Here is a 17,075-nt window from a genome sequence, read left to right as displayed (position 1 = left end):
CAGTAACCATGTTAATTTTCCTTCAGTTTGCTACATGTTAGAGTAAAGGATCTGTTCTGGGCAAAGAAAGTATGTGGTACTCATTTTACAAAATATGGAGGCCTTTCCTGGAATAACAAAATCATTATAGGTTTTTAATGGCAGGTGTTTTTTTTTTGTTTTTTTGTTTTGTTTTGTTTTGTTTTGTTTTTTGGCATAGTGTTTCTTTGGCATAATGATCAATTTCTTGATCAGGAAACCCAGTTCTAACATTTTTATAATTGTTTTGTTTAGTGTTTTCTAGGAATGTTTGGAAGTCAAATGTGTAAGTGACTTCTGTCAGGTTGACTTAAAAGTAGTCACCTCCTATAATACCACTGTTTCAGGTGGTTTCCTATAACAACACCTGGGAAATGTCCAGGTGTTATCCCTGCTAACTCTTCAACCCTGCAACCTAATTCTACAAGCTTTGCCCTCAGCCCATCCACATTACAGCCCATCACTTACCTCTCACCTGGGAAGAGTTAACACCATTAGTTATAAACATTAAGATATTTGGCAACATGGGCATTAGAACAGCTGATCAGTTTTGAAATTGGAAATCCAAATCATGAGAGAATGAAAAACAATGTGTCACATTTTATGTTCCATATTCCTTCTAAAATGTTAAGACCTATTCAACTTTCAGGACAGGATTTTGTTTGCTTATGTGTGTTTTACAGTATAACTCTGTGATAAGAGTTTATTGACTGCAAGTTTAATACTATCAGTCGAAGCAGACTTTTCTCTCTTCATGAATGATGCTTAAGAAAATTAAGCAAAAAGAGAGAGAAAGAGAATGCTACAGTTAATTAGTTGCTTTCCCAGATGCTATAAGGTGGTATACACCCCAGGTGATATCCAAGAGGAACCCTAGGGGTACAAAAGAAAATATCAGACCTTCTTTTTCACTTTATTTAATACTTTATCTTTCTACTTTTATCGTTTAATGATGTACATAATATATATATTTAATCAGTTATATATTTGAGGGGAGTGGCTACTGAAAAGCAAGTTTTATGAGTGCATAATTTTAAAAGTTCAAAGATCACTCCAGTGGACAGCAAGGCGGAGGGATTCATTCTATACTTTGAGATCATTTATTAGGAAAAATAAAACATGCTAAAGAAAGGAAAAGAAAATACAACAAACATTTTACATTTTAAAAATTAAATTTCTAGGCCAGGCATGGTGGCTCATGTTTGCAATCCCAGCACTTTGGGAGGCTGAGGCAGGAGGATCGCTTGAGCCCAGGAGTTCAAGACCAGCTTGGGCAACATAGTTAGACTCCGTCTCTACAAAAAATAAAATAAAAAAATTAGCCTGGCACGGTAGCACGTGCCTGTGGTCCCAGATACCCCAGAGGCTGACGTGGGAGGATCGCTTGAGCCTGGGAGTTTGTGGCTGCTGTGAACCGTGATCGTACCACTGCACTCTAGCCTGGCCAACAGAGTGAGACCATGTCTCTTAAAAAAAAAATAACTTTCAGTGTATTAAGCTTGATATTTTGTCTGTGTTGTTTGAGGAACTTAAACTTGTTAATGATTTCATTTGTGTCCTTTCATGTTATACACACTAGTTAATACTTAGTGGAGTAACTACAGAAGGACAAAGAGCCCGTGAGTGTGGTGCTGTTTACTGATGTGCTCTTCATTGCTAGGGAATCATTCCTGAAGTGGCTCGTTCTTAACAGGAAAGTTTTGTTGGTTGTTTCTTATTTTCATCATCATGTTAATGAGCTGCAATCAGCTTTGTTGAGATAAATTAGTATGTAATTGTTTTAAGGGTTTATGTGTAATATACGAATATTTGAGTTGGGCCCCTAGAATAAGGCAGTAAAAAGCTTCCTCTGGAAAGTGTGATGTGAATTACTTTTGTCTTAGCTCATCTTGAAAGAAGCCTCACTTGATGGTATCCTGACAAGAAGTAATTGACTTTGGCTAGGTCCGAGGTAGATCGTGTTTTACTAACCTTACTCCATCATGAGATTGGCTTTAATGTGCTAAATCGACATTTTTGATCGGTAGAACATTTTTAGTAAAATTGACATGTCATATTAACAGACATTATATTAATTCAAAATTTATTTTCCTTTTAGTTCGCAGGAAGATGAAAGACCTATTTCACCTTTCTATTTGAGGTATTTATTTGATTTTTGTTGGTCTACTGCAGGGAATAAAGGAGGGTTAAGGCTTCTTTGGGTTTATTTGCTCATTTTAATCCCTTTCAATAGAACATTCATTACTGTGGCCAGACTAAGCTTGCTGGAGCTCTTTACCTTACTATATTTTTCCCTTTGGTTCAAGAAATATATTTTTAAAAAGTATAATATAGTTCAAACAACTAAAATAAGGTATTTTGTTTTAAATTTGAAAGTGCCAAGGTGATCATTTTAATTTAAAATCTGCCCGATGATTAGGCTGTAAGCAAAGTTAAAAATCTCCATTTTATACGTATACATATGCATAGGTTAGTGGGGGCCAATGGGTACAAGACCCACTCACAGACAAAGCCTTGGGTTGGGTTACATCATTTTCTATGTCATAGCGGAGAAGGAAACTAAATATTCCGCAAGTTTATAGGATTGAAGATGATTTTCTAAAGCTTGTAAACCCAGAGTAACAACTGTTAAAGCAGGTATGTTAACATAATTCAAGATCACTTCTCTCTGGTGAATGAATGCTGTACTGACAGGGTTTTCCGAGTGAGTCATCTGAGATATAGCCTAGAATCAAGTCTTCCTTATTGCATTTCTTTTCTTACTACCTACCCACTTCAAAGGCTTAGAAAATATATTTGAAAAGTATATAAGCATGTAAAATAATGCTGATGTTTGTTTTTTGAATCTTTACCGAAGTCTACTGCTTTTTATTTATTTTATTTTATTTTATTTATTTTTGACAGAGTCTCGCTTTGTTGCCCAGGCTGGATTGCAGTTGCATGATCTCAACTCACTGCAACCTCCGCCTCCTGGGTTTAAGCAATTCTCTGTCTCAGCCTCCCGAGTAGCTGGGATTACAGGCACCCGCCACCATGCCTGGCTAATTTTTGTATTTTTAGTAGAGACAAGGTTTCACCATCTTGGCCAGGCTGGTCTTGAACTCCTGACCTCGTGATCCACTCGCCTCAGCCTCCCTAAGTGCTGGGATTACAGGCATGAGCCACCATGCCCAGCCTGAAGTCTACTGTTTTTTAAAAGAAATGTCAGGATATGCAATACAGAATTTGTTTATTTATTTATTTTTGAATCTGACTTGTTGAAATAGTCCCAGAATGGATTTAGGCTATAATTCAACCACTAGTACTTCAGAAATGTGTCATAGGACTTCAGGCTTAGCCAAGTAACTGCTTTTTAGTAGTGTTTACCCTTTAGTGACTTGCAGCGTATTGCATAATCACTTTATGGCAAGAGAGGGAACATTTGAGGTTTCAGTATGAGACAACATGGTCCATTTTTTTCATCCTGGTTTCCTGCCAACCAAATCAGCATACTCTGGTTCATAGGCTATCTCAACTATGCAATTCCTGTGGACACATGAGGATGTTGCTGAGCACGTAGTGAGTCTGGTATTCATTATATAAATACACACAGTAATATCAGCAAATGCTTGTTATATATTAATGGAAATTCAGTTTTACATAGTATAGGAGACTTTAGCACTGGATCATGCCAACTAATGAAAACTTATTTCTCTGAATGTCCTGTACTTGCAGAATGAAAGTACAAGAAAATAGAGTAAAAGAAAATCAATAATATATTTACCGAACTCTTAATAGAAGCTACTTGATTTTTTTCAATGTTGAGTCATAGAAACTAAAATATGATAAAATTAGGGGGAAAAAGGGAATGAATATGCATACTGGCCCACATTTATGGTAGAAAAAGGAAAAGTTACCAGCAGGCGTTCTTTTCATATGATGGAGATTTAAACCAAGCAGAACTATTTCACAAACGCAAAAATAGTAATTATTTAGCCTGAAATTAGAATTTCAGAAGTAGGCCCAATCAAGACATAAGACACATCTGCTGAGAGGGGAACTCACTGGAAGTAGATCCAGCCACAAGCAGCCATGGAGGGGATAGGGCTGGGAAAGCTGGTCAGCAGTGGGATATTCAGTTTGGTGGTTAATTCTGAAAGTTCCAGCATAAAGAAGTGGAACAGCAAAACTCAGTGGCTATAAGTCTGTGAGTGGACAGTCTTCAGAGAGTGCAGATCCGAACAGACAGAAGATGAGAGCAGAGCAGACCTCCAGTCTCAAAGGAAGGAGGGTAGATGACCCATAGCGGCACTCGGGTACAGGAGGTCACATAGTGATCCTGCTAGTGGAGTGGAGAAGAGATGGATTGTATATAACAGGACAGAGTCTGTGTCTGGGATAGAGGATACAGATGGAGAGCATGTGAAGAGGCCACAGTGCACACTAGTGGAGGTCCCAGGACCTTGCTGTGGCTAGGGGAGAAGAAAGGGATGCAGGAACAGGGAACCAGAGAGGCCGTTTCAGCCATTACGTTGCTCTTGTTATCACCTTATGGAATTTCAGTTCTGTAATGTGATATTCTCATTGAACAGTCATGCCTGAATCACATGTTAGTCTACCATATATTTCAGTTACCTTCAGTCCTTTCTGTAATAAGGTAGGGCTGTTGTAAATAGACACACAGTCATATTTTTATTCTAAATCAAATATCTTCTGTGATAACAACTCTGTCATCTCTAATTTCAGTACTTCTCCAACTTAACTCACCACAGAGCCACTTGTTGTTTTTTGCAAAGGAAGGAAACAGTAGCTATCAATCTACACCTGCCACCATTCCATGTAGCAAGTTAATTGCAGTTATAGGAGCTCAAACAGTAGGTGTCATTGTTCCCCAGACGCTTATTAGGGATTACCAGCCCAGTTGAAATGATTAGGGAAATGAAAGGGAAGAATAGATTATGCCAAACCCTTAGTAAGACTACAACAGAATAAACATGACCTGCAAACTTAAGGTAGAGAACGTTCTTGGCCAGGATGTTCATACCCTGTTCTCTTTTATATTCTAGGCTAGAATCCCAAACAACAGGGCCCCTACCTCAGTTGCTCAGCTGAACATCAAAACAACTTGGTGGTGGTGTTCTTCTGTGCCATGTTCAACCTTTTATTGTCTGCATTCTTTTACCCGGCCTCCAGTCAGATCTGTCTAGGATCTGTTGCCGCTCTACTTCTGTTTGCCTGAGTTTTCAGTGTCTCCAAGCCTGCGTTTGGATTTCGGTGTTTGGTTTCCACTAAGACTTGGGTTCTGCATCTCCACTTGCTGTTTCTCCTCATCTCTACCAGCTCTCACCTCCCCTATACCACTTTCGTGCTCCTATGAGCAGGACCAGATCCCATCCTTATCCCATTTCATCAGACTTCTATCCTTGAACTCCTTCTTTACAAATTCCTGGATTATACATATAACTTGCATGCCTAGAACCTGTGTTTAATGTGCTTTATCAAAATCTTAGGATATATGCTTCAGGGGCTATATACTAGTTTTGTTCATTGGGCTCTAACTAGCTCACCTGGCATCTGAAACTTGGTCCTTGCTTAGCTAACACCTGTCTTCTAGCAGGTGCACTGGTCTTCCTCTCTTTTCCTTTTCTCATTTAGTGCTCCATGAAAGTCCTGGAATTGACCATCTTTAAAAATATCAGCCCAAGTTTTAATACTCACAGTGCAAACTGAGGCTAAATTATTAATTTAGCAGGTTTGGATTAAGGTCAGCTTCAGTATTTTGTCTGTTTTCTAATTTTCCTGAAGGTGCATCAGATGGATTTATTTCTAAGTTAGCTGTTTTGCAGACAGACTTACTGCTTCTAATTTGGTTAATTTTTAATTGCTGGAGCCTAGGAACTATCGATTTTTCAGTATCATAACTGTACATTTATGTTAGAGAGAAATGACTTTGGCTAAATTCAAATTAAAATATTACCTGATATTTAGATGGGATCTGAATATTATTACCATACCACTCCTATCCTGATATGTAGAAAACTTCTTTCTAAAGCATTTTTAGATAGTTTTTCTGAGGAATTGCTTTCCAAACAACTTATGCTAGAATTTGTATGTTTGTGATTTTTTTTTTTTTTTGTATTATGGTTCATTAGCTTTAACTTTTAATAGTTTGTTTTTCTCCTTAAGAAGCATATTGTATGTTTTCTAAATGAATATTTTAAGGTAAAAATCCTTCATTATCACATGGAGAGCTTTGGAGAAATGTAGCATACCAGACATTACATTTATTCAAAAGCCTGTTTTAGGCTACTGACTAAGAAGTGGAACAAACAAGCAAGCTGTTTATTTAAGTATCTACTTTTTTAGCAACATGATAAAGTCAGCTAGGTATCTGGATGTCTTTAAACACAACTACTTATCAAAAATATTTGTTTTCTTTTTTATTATAATAGTGTTTCCTTTTTTTTTTTTTTGAGATGGAGTCTCACTCTGTCGCCCAGGCTGGAGTGTAGTGGCATGATCTCGGCTCACTGCAACCTCCATCTCCTGGGTTCAAGCGATTCTCCTGCCTCAGCCTCCACAGTAGCTGGGATTACAGGCATCCACCACTAAGCCCAGCTAATTTTTGTCGTTTTAATAGAGTGGGGGTTTCACTATGTTGGCTAGGCTGGTCTCAAACTCTGACCTCAAGTGATTCGCCCGCCTCGGCCTCCCAAAGTGCTGGGATTACAGGCACGAGCCACCACGCTTGGCCAGAGTAGTGTTTCTAAACTGAGGGGGCACATCCCCTCTACCTGTGGAGCTCTGTTGTTTTGGTTTTGGTTTTTTTATTATGGTAAAATATAAACAAAGGTTGCCATCTTAGCCATTTTTAAATGTACAGTTCAGTGGCATTAAGTACATTCTCATTGTTACACAACTCTCATCACCATCCATCTTCAGAACTCTTTGTATCTTGTAAAATTAAATTCTGTACTCACTAAACACTAATTTTTCATTTCCTTCTTTCCTTATCCCCTGGCAACAACCATTTCACTCTCTGTCTTTTAAGAATTTGACTACTCCAGGTACCTCATATGAGTGGGATCTTACAGTCTTTGTCCTTTTGTGACCGGCATATTTTACTTAGCATACCTCAGGGTCCATCCACGTTGTAGCATGTGTCAGAACTTTCTTCCTTTTGAAGGCTGAATAATATTTCCATCTATGTATATGCTACATTTTGTTTATCCTTTCACCTGTCAATAGACACTTAGGTTGCTTCCATCTTTTGGGCATTGTGAATAATGCTGCTATGAACATGGATGTACAAATATCTGTCCAAGTCCTTGCTTTCATTTCTGTTGGGTATATACTCAGAAGTGGAATTGTTGGGGCCAGGCACAGTGGCTCATGGCTGTAATCCCAGCACTTTGAGAGGCCGAGGCAGGTGAATCACGAGGTCAGTAGATCAAGACCATCTTGGACAACACGGTGGAACCCAGTCTCTACTAGAATACAAAAAATTAGCCGTGCATGGTGGTGCATGCCTGTAGTCCCAGCTACTCAGGAGGCTGAGGCAGGGGAATCGCTTGAACCTGGAAGGCGGAGGTTGCAGTGAGCCGAGATTGTGTCACTGCACTCCAGCCTGGTGACAGAGCAAGACTCTGTCTTAAAAAAAAGAAAAAGTGGAATTGTTGGAGCGTATGGTAGTTCTACGTTTAATTTGTTGAGGAACTTCCATACTATTTACTACCCTAGCTAGCAGCTACATCATTTTACATTTCCACAAGTACAGTACACAGTTCCAATTTGTCCATATTTTTGTCAACACTTGTTATTTTGTTTTTTAATAATAACCATCCTTATAGTTATGAAGTATGTGGATTTCTTAAAGATATTTGTGTCCCATTGGTCAGGATTCTAAGTCTCTGCTTGGGCTAGGTGCTTACACAGAACCAGACCAACAGTATAATTGAGGAATGGCTACAAAGTTTACTAATGTTTGTCATACAGTTTTTAAGACTCATTATTGAGTTCTTGATCTGAGAATCACTAGTCTTTTTTTTTTTTTTTTTTTGCATAGTTAGATGTAAGTATAGATTCTAGGTTTAATTCTAACAATGTTAATGAAATATTAAGCATATGTTAGAGCTATATATTTAGAAAGATAAATTATATACATTTTAAATGATTTTCTTCACATCTTTTACCTCAGCATGATAAAGAATAATTCACTTGTAGAAAATTACACCTTTCCATTCTGCCTAGATCTCTTGTTACTTCATTCCTCAGTTTCCCTGCCTCCCTGTGGGCTTCCCTTTGTAGAACTTCAGATTTTAATAAAATTTAAGAATCTAGTTTAAACAGGTAGCAGACTGCCTTTGCTTGATACAGTACTCCCAGCTTTCTATTTAATATCCATGATAATATAAAATACAAACCCTAGAGACAGCTCTGTAGCAATGATAAAAACAAAAGCCACGTCAAAGGTCACATCATCTATGGGGTGGGCAGAGAAACATATTTTTACCTTGCAGACTTCATGTTCTGCCATCTGAACAATACAGATAGCCACAAAGAGAAAAGGAAGGGAGGAAAAACTGACTTTGCTTGCTTCTACTGCCTATTGCACTAACCAGAAAAGTTGGTGACATTTCCTCAACTGAGCAGAAACTTATTTTCTGAACCATCTAGAGCCGAGTTGTGTTATTGTTTTTCACCTCTCTGCCCTCATCAGCTTTTATATTTTAATATCCATTCAGACAAGAATACTCAGCGTACAAAACAATGGGGAGGAAAGGGATTCTCCTGGGATGCTCAGTCACCTAGCAAAAACATTTGAGAAAGGGATAAAGGCAAGAAGATTATTGGATTTTCATATGTGCTTTCAAGTGTACAGTACCGCAAAACAAACCACAAATTTGTTTCTGATTCTCCAGCATAATCATAAAATGGAACCAAAAAGCAAGTCTACCTAAGTAGGTATTATAGATTATTCTAGGGCAGATTCAGATACTGGCTCTTCAAATCTAAATCCAGGAGGAGCCATCTGCTCACAGCCAAGTAGACAATTATATAAGCTAAGAACAGTTTACCTACCCAGGTTGTTGGAAATGGTTCTACCTAGATTGATTGTTCCACCTCAAGAACCACTAAGCACAAAGAAAGAATTTGGGACCTATGAAGAGAAATGACAAACTGGGGGAAAGGATGATTTGCCTCGATGACTCAGCATAAAAACAGAATCTAGAGAATCGATTTTTATAAAATTCAGATGAAAACTTGAGAAGTAATATTGTTAATCTTCTCAAAAAATGCTCAAGGACATAAACCTTTCTGAAACATCAGTAGGAAGCCATTAAAGTGGAGTAGGCTTAGAATTGGAAGACTGGGGATACAGAAAGAACAGCTGAAATGAGGAGGGAAAAACAACCCTAGAAATGTTTTAGAAGAGACTTTAAAAACTATGTTGAAGGCAGTAAAGAACAGAAATGATTAAAAATCAGTCAAATACATGATGAAAGAGAAACTGGAGAAGCCCTTCTGGAATAAAAAGGAACAGGATAAAGATAAAAACTACATGACAGCCTGTACACAGTAGCTCTGTCCTGTAATCCCAGCACTTTCGGAGGCCAGAGTGGGAGGATCTCTTGAAACAAAGGAGTCTGAGACCAACCTGGGCAACATAGCAAGGTTCTGTCTCTATAAGAAAATAAATAAATTGGCCAGATGTCTTGATGTACACGAGTTTCTTCTGAGGCCAAAGTAAGAGGATTGCTTGAGCCCAGGAGTTTGAGATTTCAGTGAACTATGATGACGCCACTGTACTCCCTCCAGCCTGGGTGACAGAGCAAGACACTGTCTAAAAAAGAAAAACCACAGAACTGTCAGAATAATAATGTTAGATGTGAAAGTCAGAGATTGAAAAGCCATCTGAAAACTATAATTCGAATGAAGACATACTTGTAAAAGTACAAGTATAGGGTATGCCCAGCTAAGTGAGAGATAAATTTAAAAAACAATTAGTATGAGGTAGAGATCTGATTATTAGCATTGGTGGAAGGGCAAAGAAAGTAATGAAGCTATAAATTTCTTGTCTTACATAAACAGGAAAATAGAAGCAGGTGTCAAGAGGTTTTTTTGCTTCTTTTCTTGTTTTATTAGGTTGGTGTGAAAGTAATTGTGGTTTTGCCATATTTTTAATAATGAGAGAAATATGGGCATGAAAAGCAACCATAGTAGAATTTTGCATAGGATTCCTGTATTCAAAATGCCTTCAAAAGAGAAGAGCAATGGCAGCAAGCAAAGGAAAAACAAGTTCCCAAATTAGAAAGCATAAAGCAAAAACAATACTAGAACAAATCTATCAGCTATGACAATAAATGTAAATGGATTAAATTCTTTGAGAAAAGCTAAAATACTAAAAAAAAAAAAAAATCTAGTTGAACTATACTGTTTGCAAAAGAGTTATACCTAAAACAAAGTGGCACAGAAAGGTCAATAATAAAAAGATAAACATATATCTGATAAATGTGAACAGACAACTGAAGTTGAAGGCCAAATTTGTTAGAAAAGATAAACTGGACTTACTTTATTATCTAGATTTACAGTATTATCAAATCATATAAATTTAAATTCTTATATTATCAAGGATAAACAAGTAAACACATTTGAAATATAGAACTTATACATGTAACTATATGTCCATAACAAAATTTATAGGATATATAGCATTGAGAATTTTGTAAAATTAATAAAATTTCAAATAAATGAGCACCTATATACATATGTGAAACTTTGCATAGTACAAATAGAGCTCAATCAAGCATTTCTGCTGCTTTATAAACAGTATTCAGCTATCTTTAAAAGTTCTTAAAGAGTAGAAATTTTGATAGCCAACAATTTCTGACCACACTGTAATTAATGACAAAAAAAAATTTCAATAAACCAGTGAAAACTCTTGTAAGGGGACAGGAGGAAGGGGATAACTCAAAGAGTAAATAAGAATCTCAAGTGCATATTGTTAAGAAAATAAAAAGTATATATCAAAATTTGTGGAATAAAGTCTAAACTTTTTAAAGAGGTAACCTAACACAAGATTGAAGATAAATCAGCCACACATTCAGAATAAGAAGTTATAGAAAGGAAGAAAAAGCAATCTCATTGAAACCTAAAAGAATTCGTTAATAATAAAAGAAAACAGAAAACAAGCAGAACTGATATTTGAGTTCAGGAGCTGGTTCTTTGAGAGTAAAAATGAAAATTACAAGATACAAAATTCTTGATAAGCTTAAGAAAAATGAGAGATGATACTAATAATCATAATTGAAGTTTACTGTAAGGGTTATAATACTTTTTTAAAAGATTAGAGAACACTTCGTGCAATTTGAAACTAATAAACATGAAAACCTAAAAGAAATAAAAATTTTCTGCATTATATAAATTTGGAGAAAAACAAAAAATCTATTTAAATTAAAAAAAAAAAAACACTTTTAGTAACCTAATTCTAATGAAATAACTAAAGGTATAGCCACAGATTTATGTAAATAGTAGCATTATTTGAGAATAAAGATTATTCAGAGAATTGAGGACATGCTCTGAAGCCGGACTACATAGATAGAATGGAGCTGTGTAAACTTAAATTAGATACTTCTCTGATCTTCAATTTTCTGTAAAATGGAAAAGAGATACAGTATATAAGTGAATTATGCATTGCATTTTATAATTTTGTTAATATAGACCTTAGTGTAAAAACTAAAAAAACTTCCAATTTCTTTTTATGCTAAAACTATAGTACTAAATATATGAAATTGAAAACATCAATAATTGTCAAAAGAAGCTGTATAAAAGATGAGTATTCTGACATTTTGATGGGTTACATTTGATTTGTTAGAATAAATTTTATATAGTATTAAGATATAGCTGTGAAGAGTAATTTTTTTCTTCAAATCAGACTATTTAAAAGAATAGGAAATTTGAATTAGAGAAGGTATGAGGACAAATATTTTCCTCTTTTTGAGTTATATCCATGTAGTATGTTTTCAATTTTTATTCTAGTATATTATGCACAGTATTCAATTTTAAACCAAAATTTGAGGCTACCCAAAATGTTTGTGATCATGCAACTTTTATCAGAGTTTAAATACCTACAAATGTTCCGATAAAGTTCTGCATATGATAATCATAGCTAGAGGTTAAAGCAAAAGGAATAAATATCGAGGATTGAATTGTTTTAATGTAGGACACTGTGAAGAATGCACTAAAATTATGAACAAAATTTAATTTAGAAAGCTGTTACACAATAACATATGTGTGTTGTTATATATGTATAATGTTGATGCTGCATATCAACTTATAGTATTTTAAGATGATACTGAAAATACTATACTTTGTTAAATTGACAAATTAAAAATTTTAGGCTATTTTGATGATTGTTACATGAGATTTATCCTTAGGTTTATTTAAGCAAACATCTCATAGTTGTCTTTTTAATCCTTGCTCTATTAGAAAAATAGAGTAAATTTAAATATTATATCTTAGAGAAACTGATAATTTTGTTGGACCTCATGTTTCCTAATAAAACGGTAATATTTTACAGGCAGGATTTTATATGCCATAGAGGAGAACATACTGAAATAAGAGAACACACAGAAAAGAAAACACATGCTTTTCAAGATGTCTCCATTTTGTAAATTTGAAACCTCTTTTGAAATGTATGCTTTTTTATTTCAAATCAAGAGATTTAATTAAAGAATCACTTGTCAACAGGCATCTGTGCATCTTATCACATGCAAATTTTAGAGACTAATATTGCTGAGCATAATTGGCTTAAGGAAATATAGTTTGGGTTTTGCTAATAAAAATAAAGACTAAAGATATTTCAATATGTCATGGACTATATTTCAAAGTAGGCTTAGAATCTATTTTAAATGACCATACCAATAGAATATTCAGTTGCATCATCACTAACAGTAGGCTTAGGTTTGAATTTGGCCATAGAACTGGGATCTGCATATGAGTGAGCATCTTTCTTTCCATTTTAAATACTTGCTTTGTCAACATTAGGAAATGAACGCTTCCATGTCCAACTGTTTATAATGCATAAGTAAGAAATTTTCTTAGCAAATCAGTCAAGGACTCTGAAAAAGAAAAATTCATTATTCTTAGCTCTCCGCAGAAGATAAAAAGCAAGCTACATGCAGATGAAGAAGGAAATTTCTTTATCTTTCACTTTGCCTTATTTGCTTATTGTTTAAATGCTTATTGCTTTTTTGTCAGTATCTTAGTTATGGAAGAAATCTCTATTGCTGTTGTTAAATATTCTTTAAAATTTTGTTAAGGGTGAATTGTTAAGTACATCCCACAGGAACTATGACAGTGGATACCTGAACTAAATACCAAAGTTATTTTGGTAACTAATAAACCATAAATTTATCTGATACTATGTCATAAAACTAAATATGCAGTCATAACCTTTTATAATGATTTAAACTTTAGACAGTAAGCTTGAACCTGAGATAGAACAATTTTTTGAGGTTTCTTTTAGAGGTAAAAGAAACCACAGAGATCACTAGCCAGACCTTTCATTTTCTGTGTGAAGAATCCAACCCAATGCAGCCAAGCTAACCAACAACCTGCCAGTGATTTTGTCTAATCAACTGCAGAGCCAAGACCAGAACTTTCTTTTCTGATTACCAATGGAAAATATCTTCTCATAATACTTTATTTATAGGAATTCTATTAAAAGAACCTGAAATTATAGACTAGTTAAATATACCAGAAATTCCAAAGGACTATTAAGAACATCACACTTTATTCTAAAACTGTCCTAAAATAAATATACTAGCAAAAATATGAATATGATTTAATTACTTGGTTTTATTATTGATTTATTTGTTTACTTTTGTATTCTGAGAAATGTGCTCTACAACTGATTTAGATGGTTCAGGTCATTTTTCTCTAAGCTATTGGAGAAATTTCAATGTGTTGACTTTTATTCACTGAGGTTAACATGAGTTTTCTGTATCATACCTTCATTACTTAGATTACAGGGGGGAGGGGGGAGGGTTTGCATTGGGAGTTATACCTGATGTAAATGACGAGTTGATGGGTGCTGACGAGTTAATGGGTGCAGCACACCAACATGGCACAAGTATATATATGTAACAAACCTGCACGTTATGCACATGTACCCTAGAACTTAAAGTATAATAAAAAAAAATTTTTTTTTTAAAGATTACAGTACTTAAAAATCATTATTGGGATATTTAAGTAATTGAAGTTTTAAAGAATTTTGGTTGCAAGGATATAGAGCTTCTGCCACTCAGTGTCTTCCACAAACCAACAGTTTTAGAATCACTGAGGAGTGTATTAGAAATGCAGTCTCAGCTTCCCCTTCCCAAGACCTAGACCTGCTGAATCACAGTCTGTATTAACAAGTGCCAAGGTGATTTCCTATGCACATTAAGAATGAAGAAGCACTTATTTAAAGAGTTAGAAATCTCAGACCCTCATCTTGTTTGTTGTTTCCTTGTCTTTTTCTTTCTTGCCTTTCTTTCTTCACTCTCCCTTCATAGAAAATGAACGTCAAAACATCAGGATCTGCTTTAATAGTCAAAAAGAAGACAGTTCAAAACGATGTAGAAAGGATGAAAGGAAATACATGTCTTCATTCTGAGATGGCATAGGGGACTAACAAGCTAATGACGTGTCTTTGGAATGTTTTTTAGCATCTAGCAGATCCACATTCTTTACTCTCTTCTGAGTTTTCCCCGAGTCATTACTCACATGGGTCCCTGCTCTCAAAACCAAGGTTGTGTAACTGTACTGAGAAGTGGAGTATAGGAGTTAATTATATAGTGTTGAATTTACAGAGGGTGAGCCACAAAGTAGCAAAAGCAAGAACTACTTGTTCCAGTTAAAGACAGAAAGCAGAAAGGGGTTTATTGTTGGTTATGTAGCCTGGGAACCACTATGAATAACAGGCATTGTAAGGCAGAAGAGAAATTGTTGTAATTAAAAGCAAAGTAAAATACCTAAGGCCAGGCCTCCATATCCAGAGATGACTGTAGTGAGTAATAGATTGAAAGACAAGCTAGTGGAGTGATTAAGAGCTTAGACTCTGAGCTAAAACTTTTCTTGGTTCAAATCCCAGCTCATCCTATTTCTTGGCTCTATGGCTGTGGGTAAGTTATTTAACCTTTCTACCCTCTTCATCTGAAAACAGTAGTACCTCTTCATAGGGTTGTTGTAAATAATAAGTGAAAAAAAAAACTATGTAAAAAGTACTTAGCACAGTGTCTGGAACATAGTAAGTACTCAGTAAGTCTTAGGTGTTTGTATGTATTTATTTATCTTCTTAATTATTTAATACTTACTTGAATCAGCTTCCCTAATCACATGATTTTATGTGGTTTTTCTGGGTTTCAGCCATGGTCTGTGGCCATAACAAAGAACTACAGCTTTAACTAAAGAAAATTGTCTTGGGCTAAAGAGTAACATTTTTTGATCACCTCTGGGATAATGAGTACTATGGAAGACATGATGGTGGTGGTAGTGGGAGGGAGTGTGATGAAAGAAAATGAGAAATATTATACAATGCCTTGAGACTTTGAGATTCTACATTGAAAGAGATGAGATATACACTTACATGGGAGAAAAACCTGACAGATGATTCCCAAGCAACATATTCATATGTTGAAAATTATACCGTATAAATTAGAATGTTTGGAGTAATTGAAAGACAACTATCAATGTTGGTCCTTAACAACTTTGATTTTCTTTGAATGTCTTCTACAAAGAAGGAAAAGAACTATTAGAACTATTAGGTAGAACAATAGTTTGACACGACTAAAGATTGTCTCAGATCTGCTCAATATTTAACCTCTTTTTTTAAAGGACAGACACTTTTAAATCTTGATTCAAAAGCCAACTAAACACTAGAGGGCAGGTTGTGAGAATGTAATGTGTTAATACAATTATATAATTGTATAACTGCCAGCCTCAACACTCATTGTGGTTATGTGACCATAAGTGCAAGCATGAGGGGGAAAGTTCCAAAGCTTGCTAACCTGATAGTGTTTTGTAATTTTATCATTCTACTTTGTGTTGACCACTTCTCAATACTTTTAAAAGAATTCAGGCTTTAGAAAAAATGGGAAAGTCATGAAAGTTTGTAAGTGCTCAACAAAAACATTATAAATTAGATGTTAAGCTGACACATTACAGAGCTTGAGATGCTTTCCATCCTGAGAAACTTAGGAAAAAAATGTGGCTTCGAAAATATGGTTTAGAAATAGTCATATAGAAAACAACATTGGTTCCTTGTTCTCTATCCCTGTGGTCCCCACTGCCCTCTGCCTGTTGAGGGCCGAGTTTTAGAAAGATGTTCTGTTTCCTGGCCTAAGAGGAGAAGGAAGGGAATGGATTTGGGCTGGGGAAAGATAGAAATAGGTGAAGTAGGTGGCAGGAAGTCACTTGGCCACAACTGACATTTTAGGAAAATGAAAGACCTTGAACTAGGGCTGCTGTGGCAATAGGTTGACAGCTAAGAGATGGTTCTCCAAATGTATAGAATTGTCTGCCATGGACATCTTTTAAAAGGAGAAAAAGCCACTGTTATAAGGAAGCCGGGCCATCTCCATTTCTAGAAACAAGCGAAAATGAGCATCTTTCATTGAATGGTTAAACATTGTTTTGAGGATCACTTGGGAATGAGCTAATTTCTTTCAGCCTGCGATCCGCTTCAGATGTTTGGTTCATCATCTCTGATCTTTCATCTAACCTGACTTTCTTTCTCTTTGCTTCTTTTCTGCAGTGCTCATGTACCCCAAGTCAGCAATGTGTCTGCAACTGGAGAGTAAGTTATTTGGGTTGGGTTTTTGGGCTCTGGGTTTTATTTTTAATGCCCTTTCCCACTTATTAAACAGAAAAAAAAAAAAGCAAGTCTAATGGTGTACAGTATTGGAAGATTCAGATAATAAGCAGCCAGTGACTTTTAAACTATATGGAGGAGAGGACTACATAGGTTTTCTTATTTGAGCTTCTGTATGTGTATTCCTACAGACAACTCCAACATTAGAAAATATGAGCTTTTT

At 35.6% G+C, this 17,075-nt stretch overlaps 1 protein-coding gene across 12 annotated transcripts in view; it reads left to right on the top strand.

Annotated features, from left to right (window-relative positions):
* Window positions 1-17,075, top strand: part of FAM13A (family with sequence similarity 13 member A) — a 418,718-nt gene that overhangs the window by 337,307 nt on the left and 64,336 nt on the right. For 10 of the 12 annotated variants that reach the window (XM_033214803.1, XM_033214801.1, XM_033214804.1 and 7 more), the window contains 2 exons: window positions 2,117-2,158; window positions 16,796-16,837. In XM_033214803.1, the coding sequence (XP_033070694.1) occupies window positions 2,117-2,158; window positions 16,796-16,837 (84 nt within the window). The remainder of the gene's footprint in view (window positions 1-2,116; window positions 2,159-16,795; window positions 16,838-17,075) is intronic. The other 2 variants (XM_033214802.1, XM_033214810.1) reach the window with 1 other exon arrangement.

The sequence above is a fragment of the Trachypithecus francoisi genome, unplaced genomic scaffold, assembly GCF_009764315.1.
Source record: "Trachypithecus francoisi isolate TF-2019V2 unplaced genomic scaffold, Tfra_2.0 Lachesis_group1, whole genome shotgun sequence".
In the NCBI taxonomy this organism is placed as follows: domain Eukaryota; kingdom Metazoa; phylum Chordata; class Mammalia; order Primates; family Cercopithecidae; genus Trachypithecus; species Trachypithecus francoisi.
Note: the sequence above shows the minus strand (reverse complement) of the source record. Positions and strands in the feature narration are given on the sequence as shown.